The 18,725-nt window shown below is 58.6% G+C and overlaps 1 protein-coding gene across 1 annotated transcript; it reads left to right on the top strand.

Annotated features, from left to right (window-relative positions):
• The first annotated feature begins 1,412 nt into the window (after nucleotides 1–1,412).
• LOC144955063 (serine protease HTRA2, mitochondrial-like) lies at nucleotides 1,413–18,306 on the top strand. The gene is made up of 5 exons (XM_078885413.1): nucleotides 1,413–1,468; nucleotides 1,894–2,002; nucleotides 4,168–4,234; nucleotides 6,201–6,296; nucleotides 17,068–18,306. The coding sequence occupies exons 2-5, from the start codon at nucleotides 1,921–1,923 to the stop codon at nucleotides 17,231–17,233; spliced, it is 411 nt and encodes a 136-aa protein (XP_078741539.1). The 5' UTR covers nucleotides 1,413–1,468; nucleotides 1,894–1,920; the 3' UTR covers nucleotides 17,234–18,306.
• Nucleotides 18,307–18,725: the final 419 nt, after the last annotated feature.

The raw sequence follows: 18,725 nt of genomic DNA, 5'->3' as shown, positions 1-18,725 counted from the left end.
GGTGAGTGAGTGAGTAGGTGAGTAGGTGAGTGGGTGGGTGAGTGAGTGGGTGAGCTGGTGAGTAGGTGAGTGAGTGAGTGGGTGAGTGGGTGAGTGAGTGAGTGGGTGAGTGAGTAGGTGAGTGAGTGGGTGAGTAGGTGAGTGAGTGGGTGAGTGAGTGTATGAGTGAGTGAGTGTATGAGTGAGTGAGTGAGCTGGTGAGTGAGTAGGTGAGTGAGTGAGTGGGTGAGTAGGTGAGTGAGTGAGTAGGTGAGTAGGTGAGTGGGTGGGTGAGTGAGTGGGTGAGCTGGTGAGTAGGTGAGTGAGTGAGTGGGTGAGTGGGTGAGTGAGTGAGTGGGTGAGTGAGTAGGTGAGTGAGTGGGTGAGTAGGTGAGTGAGTGGGTGAGTAGGTGAGTGAGTGAGTGAGTAGGTGAGTGAGTGAGCTGGTGAGTGAGTAGGTGAGTGAGTGAGTGAGTGTATGAGTGAGTGAGTGAGCTGGTGAGTGAGTAGGTGAGTGAGTGAGTGGGTGAGTAGGTGAGTGAGTGAGTAGGTGAGTAGGTGAGTGGGTGGGTGAGTGAGTGGGTGAGCTGGTGAGTAGGTGAGTGAGTGAGTGGGTGAGTGGGTGAGTGAGTGAGTGGGTGAGTGAGTAGGTGAGTGAGTGGGTGAGTAGGTGAGTGAGTGGGTGAGTAGGTGAGTGAGTGAGTGAGTAGGTGAGTGAGTGAGCTGGTGAGTGAGTAGGTGAGTGAGTGAGTGAGTGAGTGTATGAGTGAGTAAGCTGGTGAGTGAGTAGGTGAGTGAGTGAGTGGGTGAGTAGGTGAGTGAGTGAGTAGGTGAGTAGGTGAGTGGGTGGGTGAGTGAGTGGGTGAGCTGGTGAGTAGGTGAGTGAGTGAGTGGGTGAGTGGGTGAGTGAGTGAGTGGGTGAGTGAGTAGGTGAGTGAGTGGGTGAGTAGGTGAGTGAGTGGGTGAGTAGGTGAGTGAGTGAGTGAGTAGGTGAGTGAGTGAGCTGGTGAGTGAGTAGGTGAGTGAGTGAGTGAGTGGGTGAGTAGGTGAGTGAGTGAGTGGGTGAGTAGGTGAGTGAGTGGGTGAGTGGGTGAGTGAGTGAGTGAGTAGGTGAGTGAGTGGGTGAGTAGGTGAGTGAGTGGGTGAGTAGGTGAGTGAGTGGGTGAGTAGGTGAGTGAGTGGGTGAGTAGGTGAGTGAGTGAGTGAGTAGGTGAGTGAGTGAGCTGGTGAGTGAGTAGGTGAGTGAGTGAGTGAGTGGGTGAGTAGGTGAGTGAGTGAGTGGGTGAGTAGGTGAGTGAGTGGGTGAGTGGGTGAGTGAGTGAGTGAGTAGGTGAGTAGGTGAGTGAGCTGGTGAGTGAGTAGGTGAGTGAGTGAGTGAGTAGGTGAGTAGGTGAGTGAGTGAGTGAGCTGGTGAGTGGAACTAACAGCCCCCCTCTCTCCTCACCTCTCCCCACAGTTTGGAAATTCCGGAGGACCACTGGTGAACTTGGTGAGTGGAGTGGTGAGTGTGGTGGTGGTGGTTGTGGTGGTTGTGATTGTGGTGGTTGTGACTGTGGTTGTTGTTGTTGTTGTGGTGGTGGTTGTTGTTGTGGTGGTGGTGGTTGTGGTGGTGGTGGTTGTTGTTGTGGTTGTGGTGGTGGTTGTTGTTGTGGTGGTGGTGGTTGTGGTGGTGATGGTGGTTGTTGTTGTGGTGGTTGTGGTGGTTGTTGTTGTTGTGGTGGTTGTGATTGTGACTGTGGTGGTGGTGGTGGTTGTTGTGGTGGTTGCAGTGGTGGTAATTGTGGTGGTGGTTTTTGTGGTGGTTGTGGTGATTGTTGTTGTGGTGGTGGTTGTGGTGGTTGTTGTTGTGGTGGTTGTTGTTGTGGTGGTTGTGGTGATTGTTGTTGTGGTGGTGGTGGTGGTGGTTGTTTTCAGGACGGCGAGGTGATTGGAGTGAACACCATGAAAGTGACGGCTGGGATCTCGTTTGCCATCCCGGCCGATAGAATCCACCAGTTCCTGATTGACTCCCACGACCAGATCAGTGAGTCACCCACTCACTCACTCATACACTCACTCACCCACTCACTCACTCACTCACTCACTCACCCACTCACTCACTCATACACTCACTCACCCACTCACTCACTCACTCACCCACTCGATCACTCACTCACTCACCCACTCACTCACCCACTCACTCACTCACTCACCCACTCACCCACTCACTCACCCACCAGCTCACTCACTCACCCACTCACTCACCCACTCACTCACCCACTCACACACTCATACACTCACTCACTCACTCAATCACTCACTCACTCACCCACTCACTCACTCACCCACTCACTCACTCACTCACCCACTCACTCACTCACCCACTCACCCACTCACTCACCCACTAACCCACTCACCCACTCACTCACCCACCCACTCACCCACTCACTCACCCACTCACCCACTCACTCACCCACTCACTCACCCACTCACCCACTCACCCACTCACCCACTCACTCACTCACTCACCCACTCACCCACCCACTCACTCACCCACTCACTCACCCACTCACTCACTCACTCACTCACTCACTCACCCACTCACCCACTCACTCACCCACTCACTCACCTACTCACCCACTCACCCACTCACCCACTCACCCACTCACCCACTCACTCACTCACCCACTCACCCACTCACCCACTCACCCACTCACTCACCCACTCACCCACTCACCCACTCACTCACTCACCCACTCACCCACTCACCCACTCACCCACTCACCCACTCACCCACTCACTCACTCACTCACCCACTCACCCACCCACTCACTCACCCACTCACTCACTCACTCACTCACCCACTCACTCACCTACTCACCCACTCACCCACTCACCCACTCACCCACTCACCCACTCACTCACTCACCCACTCACCCACTCACCCACTCACCCACTCACCCACTCACCCACTCACTCACTCACTCACTCACCCACTCACCCACCCACTCACTCACCCACTCACTCACTCACCCACTCACTCACTCACTCACTCACCCACTCACCCACTCACTCACCCACTCACTCACCCACTCACCCACTCACCCACTCACCCACTCACCCACTCACCCACTCACTCACTCACCCACTCACCCACTCACTCACTCACCCACTCACTCACTCACTCACCCACTCACCCACTCACCCACTCACTCACTCACCCACTCACCCACTCACTCACTCACCCACTCACTCACTCACCCACTCACCCACTCACTCACCCACTCACTCACCCACTCACTCACTCACCCACTCACCCACTCACTCACTCACCCACTCACCCACCCACTCACTCACTCACTCACCCACTCACCCACTCACTCACTCACCCACTCACCCACCCACTCACCCACTCACCCACTCACCCACTCACCCACTCACTCACTCACTCACTCACCCACTCACCCACCCACTCACTCACCCACTCACTCACCCACTCACTCACTCACTCACCCACTCACCCACTCACCCACTCACTCACTCACCCACTCACTCACTCACTCACTCACCCACTCACCCACTCACCCACTCACTCACTCACTCACTCACTCACTCACCCACTCACCCACTCACCCACTCACTCACTCACCCACTCACTCACTCACTCACTCACCCACTCACTCACTCACCCACTCACTCACTCACTCACTCACCCACTCACCCACTCACCCACTCACTCACCCACTCACTCACCCACTCACTCACTCACCCACTCACCCACTCACTCACTCACCCACTCACCCACCCACTCACTCACTCACTCACCCACTCACCCACTCACTCACTCACCCACTCACCCACCCACTCACCCACTCACCCACTCACCCACTCACCCACTCACTCACTCACTCACTCACCCACTCACCCACCCACTCACTCACCCACTCACTCACCCACTCACTCACTCACTCACCCACTCACCCACTCACCCACTCACTCACTCACCCACTCACTCACTCACTCACTCACCCACTCACCCACTCACCCACTCACTCACTCACTCACTCACTCACTCACCCACTCACCCACTCACCCACTCACTCACTCACCCACTCACTCACTCACTCACTCACCCACTCACCCACTCACCCACTCACTCACTCACCCACTCACCCACTCACCCACTCACCATTGTCTTTGTGTTCACAGCTTCTCTGAAAGCTCCCGTGTCGAAAAAGAAATACATTGGGATCACAATGCTGACACTCACCCCCAGGTGAGCGCACTCACCTATCGCTCACCCACTCGGTCACTCACCCACTCACTCACCTACTCACCCACTCACCTACTCACTCACCCATTCACCCACCCATTCACCCACCCACTCACTCGCCCACTCACCCACCCACTCACTCGCCCACTCACTCACCCACTCACTCACCCATTCACCCACCCACTCACTCGCCCACTCACTCACCCACTCACTCACCCATTCACCCACCCATTCACTCACCCACTCACCTACTCACTCACCCACTCACTCACCCATTCACCCACCCATTCACCCACCCACTCACTCGCCCACTCACCCACCCACTCACTCGCCCACTCACTCACCCACTCACTCACCCATTCACCCACCCATTCACCCACCCACTCACTCGCCCACTCACCCACCCACTCACTCACATACTCACTCACCTACTCACCCACTCACCTACTCACTCACCCACTCACCTACCCACCCGCATAATCTCTGCGTTGTGGTTGTGGTGGTTGTGATGGTGGTGGTTGTAATGGTGGTGGTTGTGGTTGTGGTGGTTGTGATGGTGGTGGTTGTAATGGTGGTGGTTGTGGTTGTGGTGGTTGTGATGGTGGTGGTTGTGATGGTGGTGGTTGTGGTGGTGGTGGTTGTGGTGGTTGTGGTTGTGGTGGTTGTGATGGTGGTGGTTGTGATGGTGGTGGTTGTGGTGGTTGTGATGGTGGTGGTTGTGGTGGTTGTGATGGTGGTGGTTGTGATGGTGGTGGTTGTGGTGGTTGTGGTGGTTGTGGTGGTTGTTATGGTGGTGGTTGTGATGGTGGTGGTTGTGATGGTTGTGGTTGTGGTGGTTGTGATGGTGGTGGTTGTGATGGTGGTGGTTGTGGTTGTGGTGGTTGTGGTTGTGGTGGTTGTGATGGTGGTGGTTGTGATGGTGGTGGTTGTGGTGGTTGTGGTTGTGGTGGTTGTGATGGTGGTGGTTGTGGTTGTGGTGGTTGTGATGGTGGTGGTTGTGGTGGTGGTTGTGATGGTGGTGGTTGTGGTGGTTGTGATGGTGGTGGTTATGATGATGGTGGTTGTGATGGTGGTGGTTGTGATGGTGGTGGTTGTGGTGGTTGTGATGGTGGTGGTTGTGATGGTGGTGGTTGTGGTGGTGGTGGTTGTGGTGGTTGTGGTTGTGGTGGTTGTGATGGTTGTGGTTGTGGTGGTTGTGATGGTGGTGGTTGTGATGGTGGTGGATGTGATGGTGGTGGTTGTGATGGTGGTGGTTGTGATGATGGTGGTTGTGATGGTGGTGGTTGTGATGGTGGTGGTTGTGATGGTGGTTGTGGTGGTTGTGATGGTGGTGGTTGTGATGGTGGTGGTTGTGGTGGTTGTGGTTGTGGTGGTTGTGGTTGTGGTGGTTGTGATGGTGGTGGTTGTGATGGTGGTGGTTGTGGTGGTTGTGATGGTGGTGGTTGTGATGGTGGTGGTTGTGGTGGTTGTGATGGTGGTGGTTGTGATGGTGGTGGTTGTGATGGTGGTGGTTGTGATGGTGGTGGTTGTAATGGTGGTGGTTGTGGTGGTTGTTGTGGTGGTTGTGATGGTGGTGGTTGTGATGGTGGTGGTTGTGATGGTGGTTGTTGTGGTGGTTGTGATGGTGGTGGTTGTGATGGTGGTGGTTGTGGTGGTTGTGGTGGTTGTGATGGTTGTGGTTGTGGTGGTTGTGATGGTGGTGGTTGTGATGGTGGTGGTTGTGGTGGTTGTGGCGGTTGTGATGGTTGTGGCGGTTGTGATGGTGGTGGTTGTGGTGGTTGTGGTTGTGATGGTGGTTGTGGTTGTGGTGGTTGTGATGGTGGTGGTGGTTGTGATGGTGGTGGTTGTGATGGTGGTGGTTGTGGTGGTTGTGGTGGTTGTGATGGTGGTGGTTGTGATGGTGGTGGTTGTGATGGTGGTGGTTGTGGTGGTTGTGGTGGTTGTGGTGGTTGTGGTGGTTGTGATGCAGGATCTTGATGGAGCTGCAGCTGAGGGATCGTTCCTTTCCCAGCGTCACTCACGGAGTGCTGATACACAGCGTGACTCCTCACTCACCAGCCAGCCGGTGAGTCACCCACCCACTCACTCACTCACCCACTCACTCACTCACCCACTCACTCACTCACTCACCCACTCACGGAGTGCTGATACACAGCGTGACTCCTCACTCACCAGCCAGCCGGTGAGTCACCCACTCACTCACCCACCCACTCACCCACCCACTCACCCACCCACTCACTTACTCAGTCAGTCACTCACTCACCCACTCACTCACTCACTCACTCACCCACTCACTCAGTCACTCAGTCACTCACTCACCCACTCACTCAGTCACTCACCCACTCACTCAGTCACTCAGTCAGTCACTCACCCACTCAGTCAGTCAGTCACTCATCCACTCAGTCAGTCAGTCAGTCAGTCAGTCACTCACTCAGTCACTCACTCACTCACTCACTCAGTCACTCAGTCAGTCACTCACTCACCCACTCACTCACTCACTCAGTCACTCACTCACTCACTCACCCACTCACTCACACACTCACTCACCCACTCACTCACCCACCCACCCACTCACCCACTCACCCACTCACTGACTCACCCACCCACTCACCCACCCACTCACCCACCCACCCACTCACCCACTCACTCACCCACTCACTCACCCAACCACTCACCCACCCACTCACTCACCCACCCACCCACTCACCCACTCACTCACCCACTCACTGACTCACCCACCCACTCACCCACCCACTCACTCACCCACCCACCCACTCACCCACTCACTCACCCACTCACTCACTCACCCAACCACTCACCCACCCACTCACTCACCCACCCACCCACTCACCCACTCACTCACCCACTCACTGACTCACCCACCCACTCACCCACCCACCCACTCACCCACCCACCCACTCACCCACCCACCCACCCTCCCACCCACCCACTCACCCACCCACTCACCCACCCACCCACTCACCCACCCACTCACCCACCCACTCACCCACCCACTCACCCACTCACACACCCACCCACCCACTCACTCACTCCCTCAGCCACTCACCTACCCACCCACTCATTCACTCAGTCACTCAGTCACTCACCCACTCACTCACCCACTCACTGACTCACCCACCCACTCACCCACCCACTCACCCACCCACCCACTCACCCACCCACTCACCCACCAACCCACCTTCCTACCCACCCACTCACCCACCCACTCACCCACTCACCCACCCACTCACTCACTCACCCACTCACTCACTCAGTCAGTCACTCACCCACTCAGTCACTCACTCACTCACGGAGTGCTGATACACAGCGTGACTCCTCACTCACCAGCCAGCTGGTGAGTCACCCACTCACTCACCCACTCACTCACCCACCCACCCACTCACCCACCCACCCACCCACCCACTCACTCACTCCCTCAGCCACTCACCCACCCACCCACCCACTCACTCATTCACTCAGTCACTCAGTCACTCACCCACTCACTCACACACTCACTCAGTCACTCATCCACTCACTCACTCACCAGCCAGCCGGTGAGTCACTCACCCACCCACTCACTCACTCACCCACTCACTCACCCACTCACTCACACACTCACTCAGTCACTCATCCACTCACTCACTCACCAGCCAGCCGGTGAGTCACTCACCCACCCACTCACTCACTCACCCACTCACTCACCCACTCACTCACACACTCACTCACTCAGTCACTCACCCACTCACTCACTCAGTCACTCACCCACTCACTCAGTCAGTCAGTCACTCACTCATTCAGTCACTCACTCACCCACTCACTCACTCCCTCACTCACCCACCCACCCACTCACTCACTCACTGACTCACCCACCCACTCACCCACCCACTCACCCACCCACCCACTCACCCACTCACTCACCCACTCACTCACCCAACCACTCACCCACCCACTCACTCACCCACCCACCCACTCACCCACTCACTCACCCACTCACTGACTCACCCACCCACTCACCCACCCACTCACTCACCCACCCACTCACCCACTCACTCACCCACTCACTCACTCACCCAACCACTCACCCACCCACTCACTCACCCACCCACCCACTCACCCACTCACTCACCCACTCACTGACTCACCCACCCACTCACCCACCCACTCACCCACTCACCCACTCACTCACCCACTCACTCACTCACTCACCCACCCACTCACCCACCCACTCACCCACCCACCCACTCACCCACTCACTCACCCACTCACTCACTCACCCAACCACTCACCCACCCACTCACTCACCCACCCACCCACTCACCCACTCACTCACTCACCCACTCACTGACTCACCCACCCACTCACCCACCCACCCACTCACCCACCCACCCACCCACTCACCCACCCACCCACCCACTCACCCACCCACCCACCCTCCCACCCACTCACCCACCCACCCACTCACTCACCCACCCACCCACTCACCCACTCACTCACTCACTCACTCACCCACTCACCCACTCACTCACTCACTCACCCACTCACTCACTCACTCACCCACTCACTCACCCACCCACTCACCCACTCACTCACCCACCCACCCACTCACCCACTCACTCACCCACTCACTCACTCACTCACCCACTCACCCACTCACTCACCCACCTACTCACCCACTCACCCACCCACTCACCCACCCACTCACCCACCCACTCACCCACTCACTCACCCACTCACCCACTCACTCACCCACTCACTGACTCACCCACCCACTCACCCACCCACCCACTCACCCACCCACCCACTCACCCACCCACTCACCCACCAACCCACCATCCTACCCACCCACTCACCCACCCACTCACCCACTCACCCACCCACTCACTCACTCACCCACTCACTCACTCAGTCAGTCACTCACCCACTCAGTCACTCACTCACTCACTCACGGAGTGCTGATACACAGCGTGACTCCTCACTCACCAGCCAGCTGTTGAGTCACCCACTCACTCACCCACTCACTCACCCACCCACCCACTCACCCACCCACCCACCCACTCACTCACTCCCTCAGCCACTCACCCACCCACCCACCCACTCACTCATTCACTCAGTCACTCAGTCACTCACCCACTCACTCACACACTCACTCAGTCACTCATCCACTCACTCACTCACCAGCCAGCCGGTGAGTCACTCACCCACCCACTCACTCACTCACCCACTCACTCACCCACTCACTCACACACTCACTCACTCAGTCACTCACCCACTCACTCACTCAGTCACTCACCCACTCACTCAGTCAGTCAGTCACTCACTCATTCAGTCACTCACTCACCCACTCACTCACTCCCTCACTCACCCACCCACCCACTCACTCACTCACTGACTCACCCACCCACTCACCCACCCACTCACCCACCCACTCACCCACTCACTCACCCACTCACTCACCCAACCACTCACCCACCCACTCACTCACCCACCCACCCACTCACCCACTCACTCACCCACTCACTCACTCACCCAACCACTCACCCACCCACTCACTCACCCACCCACTCACCCACTCACTCACCCACTCACTCACTCACCCAACCACTCACCCACCCACTCACTCACCCACCCACCCACTCACCCACTCACTCACCCACTCACTGACTCACCCACCCACTCACCCACCCACTCACCCACTCACCCACTCACTCACCCACTCAATCACTCACTCACTCACCCACCCACTCACCCACCCACTCACCCACCCACCCACTCACCCACTCACTCACCCACTCACTCACTCACCCAACCACTCACCCACCCACTCACTCACCCACCCACCCACTCACCCACTCACTCACCCACTCACTGACTCACCCACCCACTCACCCACCCACCCACTCACCCACCCACCCACCCACTCACCCACCCACCCACCCACTCACCCACCCACCCACCCTCCCACCCACCCACTCACCCACCCACTCACCCACCCACCCACTCACCCACCCACTCACCCACCCACTCACCCACTCACACACCCACCCACCCACCCACTCACTCACTCACTCCCTCAGCCACTCACCTACCCACCCACTCATTCACTCAGTCACTCAGTCACTCACCCACTCACTCACCCACTCACTGACTCACCCACCCACTCACCCACCCACCCACTCACCCACCCACCCACTCACCCACCCACTCACCCACCCACCCACCCACCCTCCCACCCACCCACTCACCCACCCACTCACCCACTCACCCACCCACTCACTCACTCACTCACCCACTCACTCACTCAGTCAGTCACTCACCCACTCAGTCACTCACTCACTCACTCACGGAGTGCTGATACACAGCGTGACTCCTCACTCACCAGCCAGCTGGTGAGTCACCCACTCGTTCACCCACTCACTCACCCACCCACCCCACTCACCCACCCACCCACCCACTCACTCACTCCCTCAGCCACTCACCCACCCACCCACCCACTCACTCATTCACTCAGTCACTCAGTCACTCACCCACTCACTCACACACTCACTCAGTCACTCAGTCACTCATCCACTCACTCACTCACCAGCCAGCCGGGGAGTCACTCACCCACCCACTCACTCACTCACTCACTCACTCACTCACTCACCCACTCACTCACCCACTCACTCACACACTCACTCACTCAGTCACTCAACCACCCACCCACCCACTCACCCACCCACCCACTCACCCACCCACTCACCCACCCACCCACTCACCCACCCACTCACCCACTCACACACCCACCCACCCACCCACTCACTCACTCCCTCAGCCACTCACCCACCCACCCACTCACTCATTCACTCAGTCACTCAGTCACTCAGTCACTCACCCACTCACTCACACACTCACTCAGTCACTCATCCACTCACTCACCAGCCAGCCGGTGAGTCACTCACTCACCCACTCACTCACTCACTCACCCACTCACCCACTCACTCACCCACTCACCCACTCACTCACTCACCCACTCGCCCACTCACTCACCCACCCACTCACCCACTCACCCACCCACTCACTCACCCACCCACCCACTCACCCACTCACTCACCCATTCACCCACCCACTCACTCACTCACTCACCCACCCACCCACCCACCCACCCACCCACCCACCCACCCACCCATTCACCCACTCACCCACCCACTCACCCACTCACTCACCCACTCACCCACCCACTCACCCACTCACCCACCCACTCACCCACTCACTCACCCACTCACCCACTCACTCACTCACTCACCCACTCACTCACCCACTCACCCACTCACTCACCCACCCACTCACCCACTCACCCACTCACCCACCCACTCACCCACTCACCCACTCACTCACCCACTCACTCACCCGCTCACCCACTCACTCACCCACTCACCCACCCACCCACTCACCCACCCACCCACCCACTCACCCACCCACTCACCCACCCACCCACTCACCCACTCACTCACCCACTCACCCACTCACTCACCCACTCACCCACTCACCCACTCACTCACTCACTCACTCACCCACTCACCCACCCACTCACTCACCCACTCACCCACTCACTCACCCACTCACCCACTCACTCACTCACTCACTCACTCACCCACTCACCCACTCACTCACTCACCCACTCACTCACTCACTCACTCACCCACTCACCCACTCACTCACCCACCCACTCACCCACTCACTCACCCACCCACCCACTCACCCACTCACTCACCCACTCACTCACTCACTCACCCACTCACCCACTCACTCACCCACCCACTCACCCACTCACCCACCCACTCACCCACCCACTCACCCACCCACTCACCCACTCACTCACCCACTCACCCACTCACTCACCCACTCACCCACTCACTCACCCACTCACTCACTCACTCACCCACTCACCCACCCACCCACCCACTCACCCACTCACCCACCCACTCACCCACTCACTCACCCACTCACCCACTCACTCACCCACTCACCCACTCACTCACTCACCCACCCACCCACCCACTCACCCACTCACCCACCCACTCACTCACTCACCCACTCACCCACCCACCCACTCACCCACTCACACACCCACCCACCCACTCACTCACTCACTCCCTCAGCCACTCACCTACCCACCCACTCATTCACTCAGTCACTCAGTCACTCACCCACTCACTCACCCACTCACTGACTCACCCACCCACTCACCCACCCACCCACTCACCCACCCACCCACTCACCCACCCACTCACCCTCCCACCCACCCACCCACTCACCCACCCACTCACCCACTCACCCACCCACTCACCCACCCACTCACCCACCCACCCACCCTCCCACCCACCCACTCACCCACCCACTCACCCACTCACCCACCCACTCACTCACTCACTCACCCACTCACTCACTCAGTCAGTCACTCACCCACTCAGTCACTCACTCACTCACTCACGGAGTGCTGATACACAGCGTGACTCCTCACTCACCAGCCAGCTGGTGAGTCACCCACTCGTTCACCCACTCACTCACCCACCCACCCACCCACTCACCCACCCACCCACCCACCCACTCACTCACTCCCTCAGCCACTCACCCACCCACCCACTCACTCATTCACTCAGTCACTCAGTCACTCACCCATTCACTCACACACTCACTCAGTCACTCAGTCACTCATCCACTCACTCACTCACCAGCCAGCCGGGGAGTCACTCACCCACCCACTCACTCACTCACTCACTCACTCACTCACCCACTCACTCACCCACTCACTCACACACTCACTCACTCAGTCACTCAACCACCCACCCACCCACTCACCCACCCACCCACTCACCCACCCACTCACCCACCCACTCACCCACCCACTCACCCACTCACACACCCACCCACCCACCCACTCACTCATTCACTCAGTCACTCAGTCACTCAGTCACTCACCCACTCACTCACACACTCACTCAGTCACTCATCCACTCACTCACTCACCAGCCAGCCGGTGAGTCACTCACCCACCCACTCACTCACTCACCCACTCACTCACTCACTCACTCACCCACTCACCCACTCACTCACCCACTCACCCACTCACTCACTCACCCACTCACCCACTCACTCGCCCACCCACTCACCCACTCACCCACCCACTCACCCACCCACCCACTCACCCACTCACTCACCCATTCACCCACCCACTCACTCACTCACCCACCCACCCACCCATTCACCCACTCACCCACCCACTCACCCACTCACTCACCCACTCACCCACCCACTCACCCACTCACCCACCCACTCACCCACTCACTCACCCACTCACCCACTCACTCACTCACTCACCCACTCACTCACCCACTCACCCACTCACTCACCCACCCACTCACCCACTCACCCACTCACCCACCCACTCACCCACTCACCCACTCACTCACCCACTCACTCACCCACTCACCCACTCACTCACCCACTCACTCACCCACTCACCCACCCACCCACTCACCCACCCACCCACCCACTCACCCACCCACTCACCCACCCACCCACTCACCCACTCACTCACCCACTCACTCACCCACTCACCCACTCACCCACTCACTCACTCACTCACTCACTCACCCACTCACCCACCCACTCACTCACCCACTCACCCACTCACTCACCCACTCACCCACTCACTCACCCACTCACCCACTCACTCACTCACTCACTCACCCACTCACCCACTCACTCACTCACCCACTCACTCACTCACTCACCCACTCACCCACTCACTCACCCACCCACTCACCCACTCACTCACCCACCCACCCACTCACCCACTCACTCACCCACTCACTCACTCACTCACCCACTCACCCACTCACTCACCCACCCACTCACCCACTCACCCACCCACTCACCCACCCACTCACCCACCCACCCACTCACCCACTCACCCACTCACTCACCCACTCACCCACTCACTCACCCACTCACCCACCCACCCACCCACTCACCCACTCACCCACCCACTCACCCACTCACTCACCCACTCACTCACCCACTCACCCACTCACTCACTCACTCACCCACCCACCCACTCACCCACTCACCCACCCACTCACTCACTCACCCACTCACCCACCCACTCACCCACTCACACACCCACCCACCCACTCACTCACTCACTCCCTCAGCCACTCACCTACCCACCCACTCATTCACTCAGTCACTCAGTCACTCACCCACTCACTCACCCACTCACTGACTCACCCACCCACTCACCCACCCACCCACTCACCCACCCACCCACTCACCCACCCACTCACCCACCCACCCACCCTCCCACCCACCCACTCACCCACCCACTCACCCACTCACCCACCCACCCACTCACTCACTCACTCACCCACCCACTCACTCACTCACTCACCCACTCACTCACTCAGTCAGTCACTCACCCACTCAGTCACTCACTCACTCACTCACAGAGTGCTGATACACAGCGTGACTCCTCACTCACCAGCCAGCTGGTGAGTCACCCACTCGTTCACCCACTCACTCACCCACCCACCCACTCACCCACTCACCCACCCACCCACCCACTCACTCACTCCCTCAGCCACTCACCCACCCACCCACTCACTCATTCACTCAGTCACTCAGTCACTCACCCACTCACTCACACACTCACTCAGTCACTCATCCACTCACTCACTCACTCACCAGCCAGCCGGGGAGTCACTCACCCACCCACTCACTCACTCACTCACTCACTCACTCACTCACCCACTCACTCACCCACTCACTCACACACTCACTCACTCAGTCACTCAACCACCCACCCACCCACCCACTCACCCACCCACCCACTCACCCACCCACTCACCCACCCACTCACCCACCCACTCACCCACTCACACACCCACCCACCCACTCACTCACTCACCAGCCAGCCGGTGAGTCACTCACCCACCCACTCACTCACTCACCCACTCACCCACCCACTCACCCACTCACCCACCCACTCACCCACTCACTCACCCACTCACCCACTCACTCACTCACTCACCCACTCACTCACCCACTCACCCACCCACTCACCCACTCACCCACTCACCCACCCACTCACCCACTCACCCACTCACCCACTCACTCACCCACTCACTCACCCACTCACCCACTCACCCACTCACTCACCCACTCATTCACCCACTCACCCACCCACCCACTCACCCACCCACCCACTCACCCACCCACTCACCCACCCACTCACCCACTCACTCACCCACTCACCCACTCACCCACTCACTCACTCACTCACCCACTCACCCACCCACTCACTCACCCACTCACCCACTCACTCACCCACTCACCCACTCACTCACCCACTCACCCACTCACTCACTCACTCACCCACTCACCCACTCACTCACCCACTCACCTACTCACTCACTCACTCACCCACTCACCCACTCACTCACCCACCCACTCACCCACTCACCCACCCACTCACCCACTCACCCACTCACTCACCCACTCACCCACTCACTCACTCACCCACTCACCCACTCACTCACCCACCCACTCACCCACTCACCCACCCACTCACCCACCCACTCACCCACCCACCCACTCACCCACTCACTCACCCACTCACTCACCCACTCACCCACTCACTCACCCACTCACCCACTCACTCACTCACCCACTCACCCACCCACCCACCCACTCACCCACTCACTCACCCACTCACCCACTCACTCACCCACTCACCCACTCACCCACTCACCCACCCACTCACTCACTCACCCACTCACCCACCCACCCACTCACCCACTCACCCACTCACCCACCCACTCACCCACTCACTCACCCACTCACCCACTCACTCACCCACTCACCCACTCACCCACTCACCCACTCACCCACTCACTCACCCACTCACCCACTCACTCACCCACTCACCCACTCACCCACTCACCCACTCACCCACCCACTCACCCACACACTCACCCACTCACCCACTCACCCACTCACCCACCCACTCACCCACCCACCCACCCACTCACTCACTCACTCACTCACCCACTCACCCACTCACCCACCCACTCACTCACCCACTCACCCACTCACTCACCCACTCACCCACTCACTCACCCACTCACCCACTCACTCACTCACTCACCCACTCACCCACTCACTCACCCACTCACCTACTCACTCACTCACCCACTCACCCACTCACTCACCCACCCACTCACCCACCCACTCACCCACTCACCCACTCACTCACCCACTCACCCACTCACTCACTCACCCACTCACCCACTCACTCACCCACCCACTCACCCACTCACCCACCCACTCACCCACCCACTCACCCACCCACCCACTCACCCACTCACTCACCCACTCACCCACTCACTCACCCACTCACCCACTCACTCACCCACTCACCCACTCACTCACTCACTCACCCACTCACCCACCCACCCACTCACCCACTCACTCACCCACTCACCCACCCACTCACCCACTCACCCACTCACCCACTCACCCACCCACTCACTCACTCACCCACTCACCCACTCACCCACCCACCCACTCACCCACTCACCCACTCACCCACCCACTCACCCACTCACTCACCCACTCACCCACTCACTCACCCACTCACCCACTCACCCACTCACCCACTCACCCACCCACTCACCCACACACTCACCCACTCACCCACTCACCCACTCACCCACCCACTCACCCACCCACCCACCCACTCACTCACTCACCCACTCACCCACTCACCCACCCACTCACCCCTCCCACCTTCCCACTAGTGCTGGCCTCCGCCCGTGGGACGTGGTGGTGGAGGTTGGTGGACTCAAGGTGGAGCGAGTGGAGGAGGTCTTCTCGGCCGTGCAGAGCTCCACCACGCTCACCCTGGCTGTGCGGCGAGGGGTGGAGCAACTGACCCTCACAGTCACCCCTGAGGCCGGCAGCTAGACCCGGAGTCACCGAGACCCATAGTCACCCATCCCCATAGTCACCCGTCCCCATAGTCACCCAGCCCCATAGTCACCCAGCCCCATAGTCACCCAGCCCCATAGTCACCCAGCCCCATAGTCACCCAGCCGCATAGTCACCCAGCCACATAGTCACCCAGCCCCATAGTCACCCAGCCCCATAGTCACCCAGCCACATAGTCACCCAGCCCCATAGTCACCCAGCCCCATAGGTGGATCTTTGTCTGTGTCTCAGCACTTGCCCCTACAGCCCTGCTAGAGGCTACCTGGGTGAGCTTCATCTGTGTCTCAGCACTTGCCCCTACAGCCCTGCTAGAGGCTACCTGGGGGAGCTTTGCCTGTGTCTCAGAACTTGCCCCTACAGCCCTGCTAGAGGCTACCTGGGGGATCTTTGTCTGTGTCTCAGCACTTGCCCCTGCAGCCCTGCTAGAGGCTACCTGGGGGAGCTTTGTCTGTGTCTCAGCACTTGCCCCTGCAGTACTGCTAGAGGCTACCTGGGGGAGCTTTGTCTGTGTCTCAGCACTTGCCCCTACAGCACTGCTAGAGGCTACCTGGGGCAGCTTTGTCTGTGTCTCAGCACTTGCCCCTACAGCCCTGCTAGAGGCTACCTGGGTGAGCTTTATCTGTGTCTCAGCACTTGCCCCTACAGCCCTGCTAGAGGCTACCTGGGGGAGCTTTGCCTGTGTCTCAGAACTTGCCCCTACAGCCCTGCTAGAGGCTACCTGGGGGATCTTTGTCTGTGTCTCAGCACTTGCCCCTGCAGCCCTGCTAGAGGCTACCTGGGGGAGCTTTGCCTGTGTCTCAGAACTTGCCCCTGCAGCCCTGCTAGAGGCTACCTGGGGGAGCTTTGTCTGTGTCTCGGCACTTGCCCCTACAGCCCTGCTAGAGGCTACCTGGGGGAGCTTTGTCTGTGTCTCGGCACTTGCCCCTGCAGTACTGCTAGAGGCTACCTGGGGCAGCTTTGTCTGTGTCTCAGCACTTGCCCCTACAGCACTGCTAGAGGCTACCTGGGGCAGCTTTGTCTGTGTCTCAGCACTTGCCCCTACAGCCCTGCTAGAGGCTATCTGGGGGATCTTTGTATTTGTGATGTGCCCGTTGAGGAGTTGTTCAATAAACGGTTTTGATGCGAAGTTAAAATGACCGAGACACACAGAGACACAGAGACACACAGAGACACACAGAGACACAGAGACACACAGAGACACACAGAGACACACAGAGACACAGAGACACACAGAGACACAGAGACACACAGAGACACACAGAGACACACAGAGACACACAGAGACACAGAGACACACAGAGACACACAGAGACAGAGAGACACACAGAGACACACAGAGACACAGAGACACACAGAGACACACAGAGACACACAGAGACACAGAGACACACAGAGACACAGAGACACACAGAGACACACAGAGACACAGAGACACACAGAGACACACAGAGACAGACAGAGACACACA

This window comes from Lampetra fluviatilis, unplaced genomic scaffold (genome assembly GCF_964198595.1).
Source record: "Lampetra fluviatilis unplaced genomic scaffold, kcLamFluv1.1 SCAFFOLD_388, whole genome shotgun sequence".
NCBI lineage: Eukaryota > Metazoa > Chordata > Hyperoartia > Petromyzontiformes > Petromyzontidae > Lampetra > Lampetra fluviatilis.
The sequence above is the reverse complement of the archived record's forward strand: the minus strand, read 5'-3'. Positions and strand labels throughout refer to the sequence as shown.

Excerpts from the sequence above, each read along its gene's own strand:
- LOC144955063 (XM_078885413.1), top strand. The coding sequence starts at position 1,921 with ATGAAAGTGACGGCTGGGATCTCGTTTGCCATCCCGGCCGATAGAATC. Across the intron at positions 4,235-6,200 it reads ATGCTGACACTCACCCCCAG|GATCTTGATGGAGCTGCAGC; the intron begins GTGAGCGCACTC and ends GTTGTGATGCAG. Across the intron at positions 6,297-17,067 it reads CCTCACTCACCAGCCAGCCG|TGCTGGCCTCCGCCCGTGGG; the intron begins GTGAGTCACCCA and ends CCTTCCCACTAG.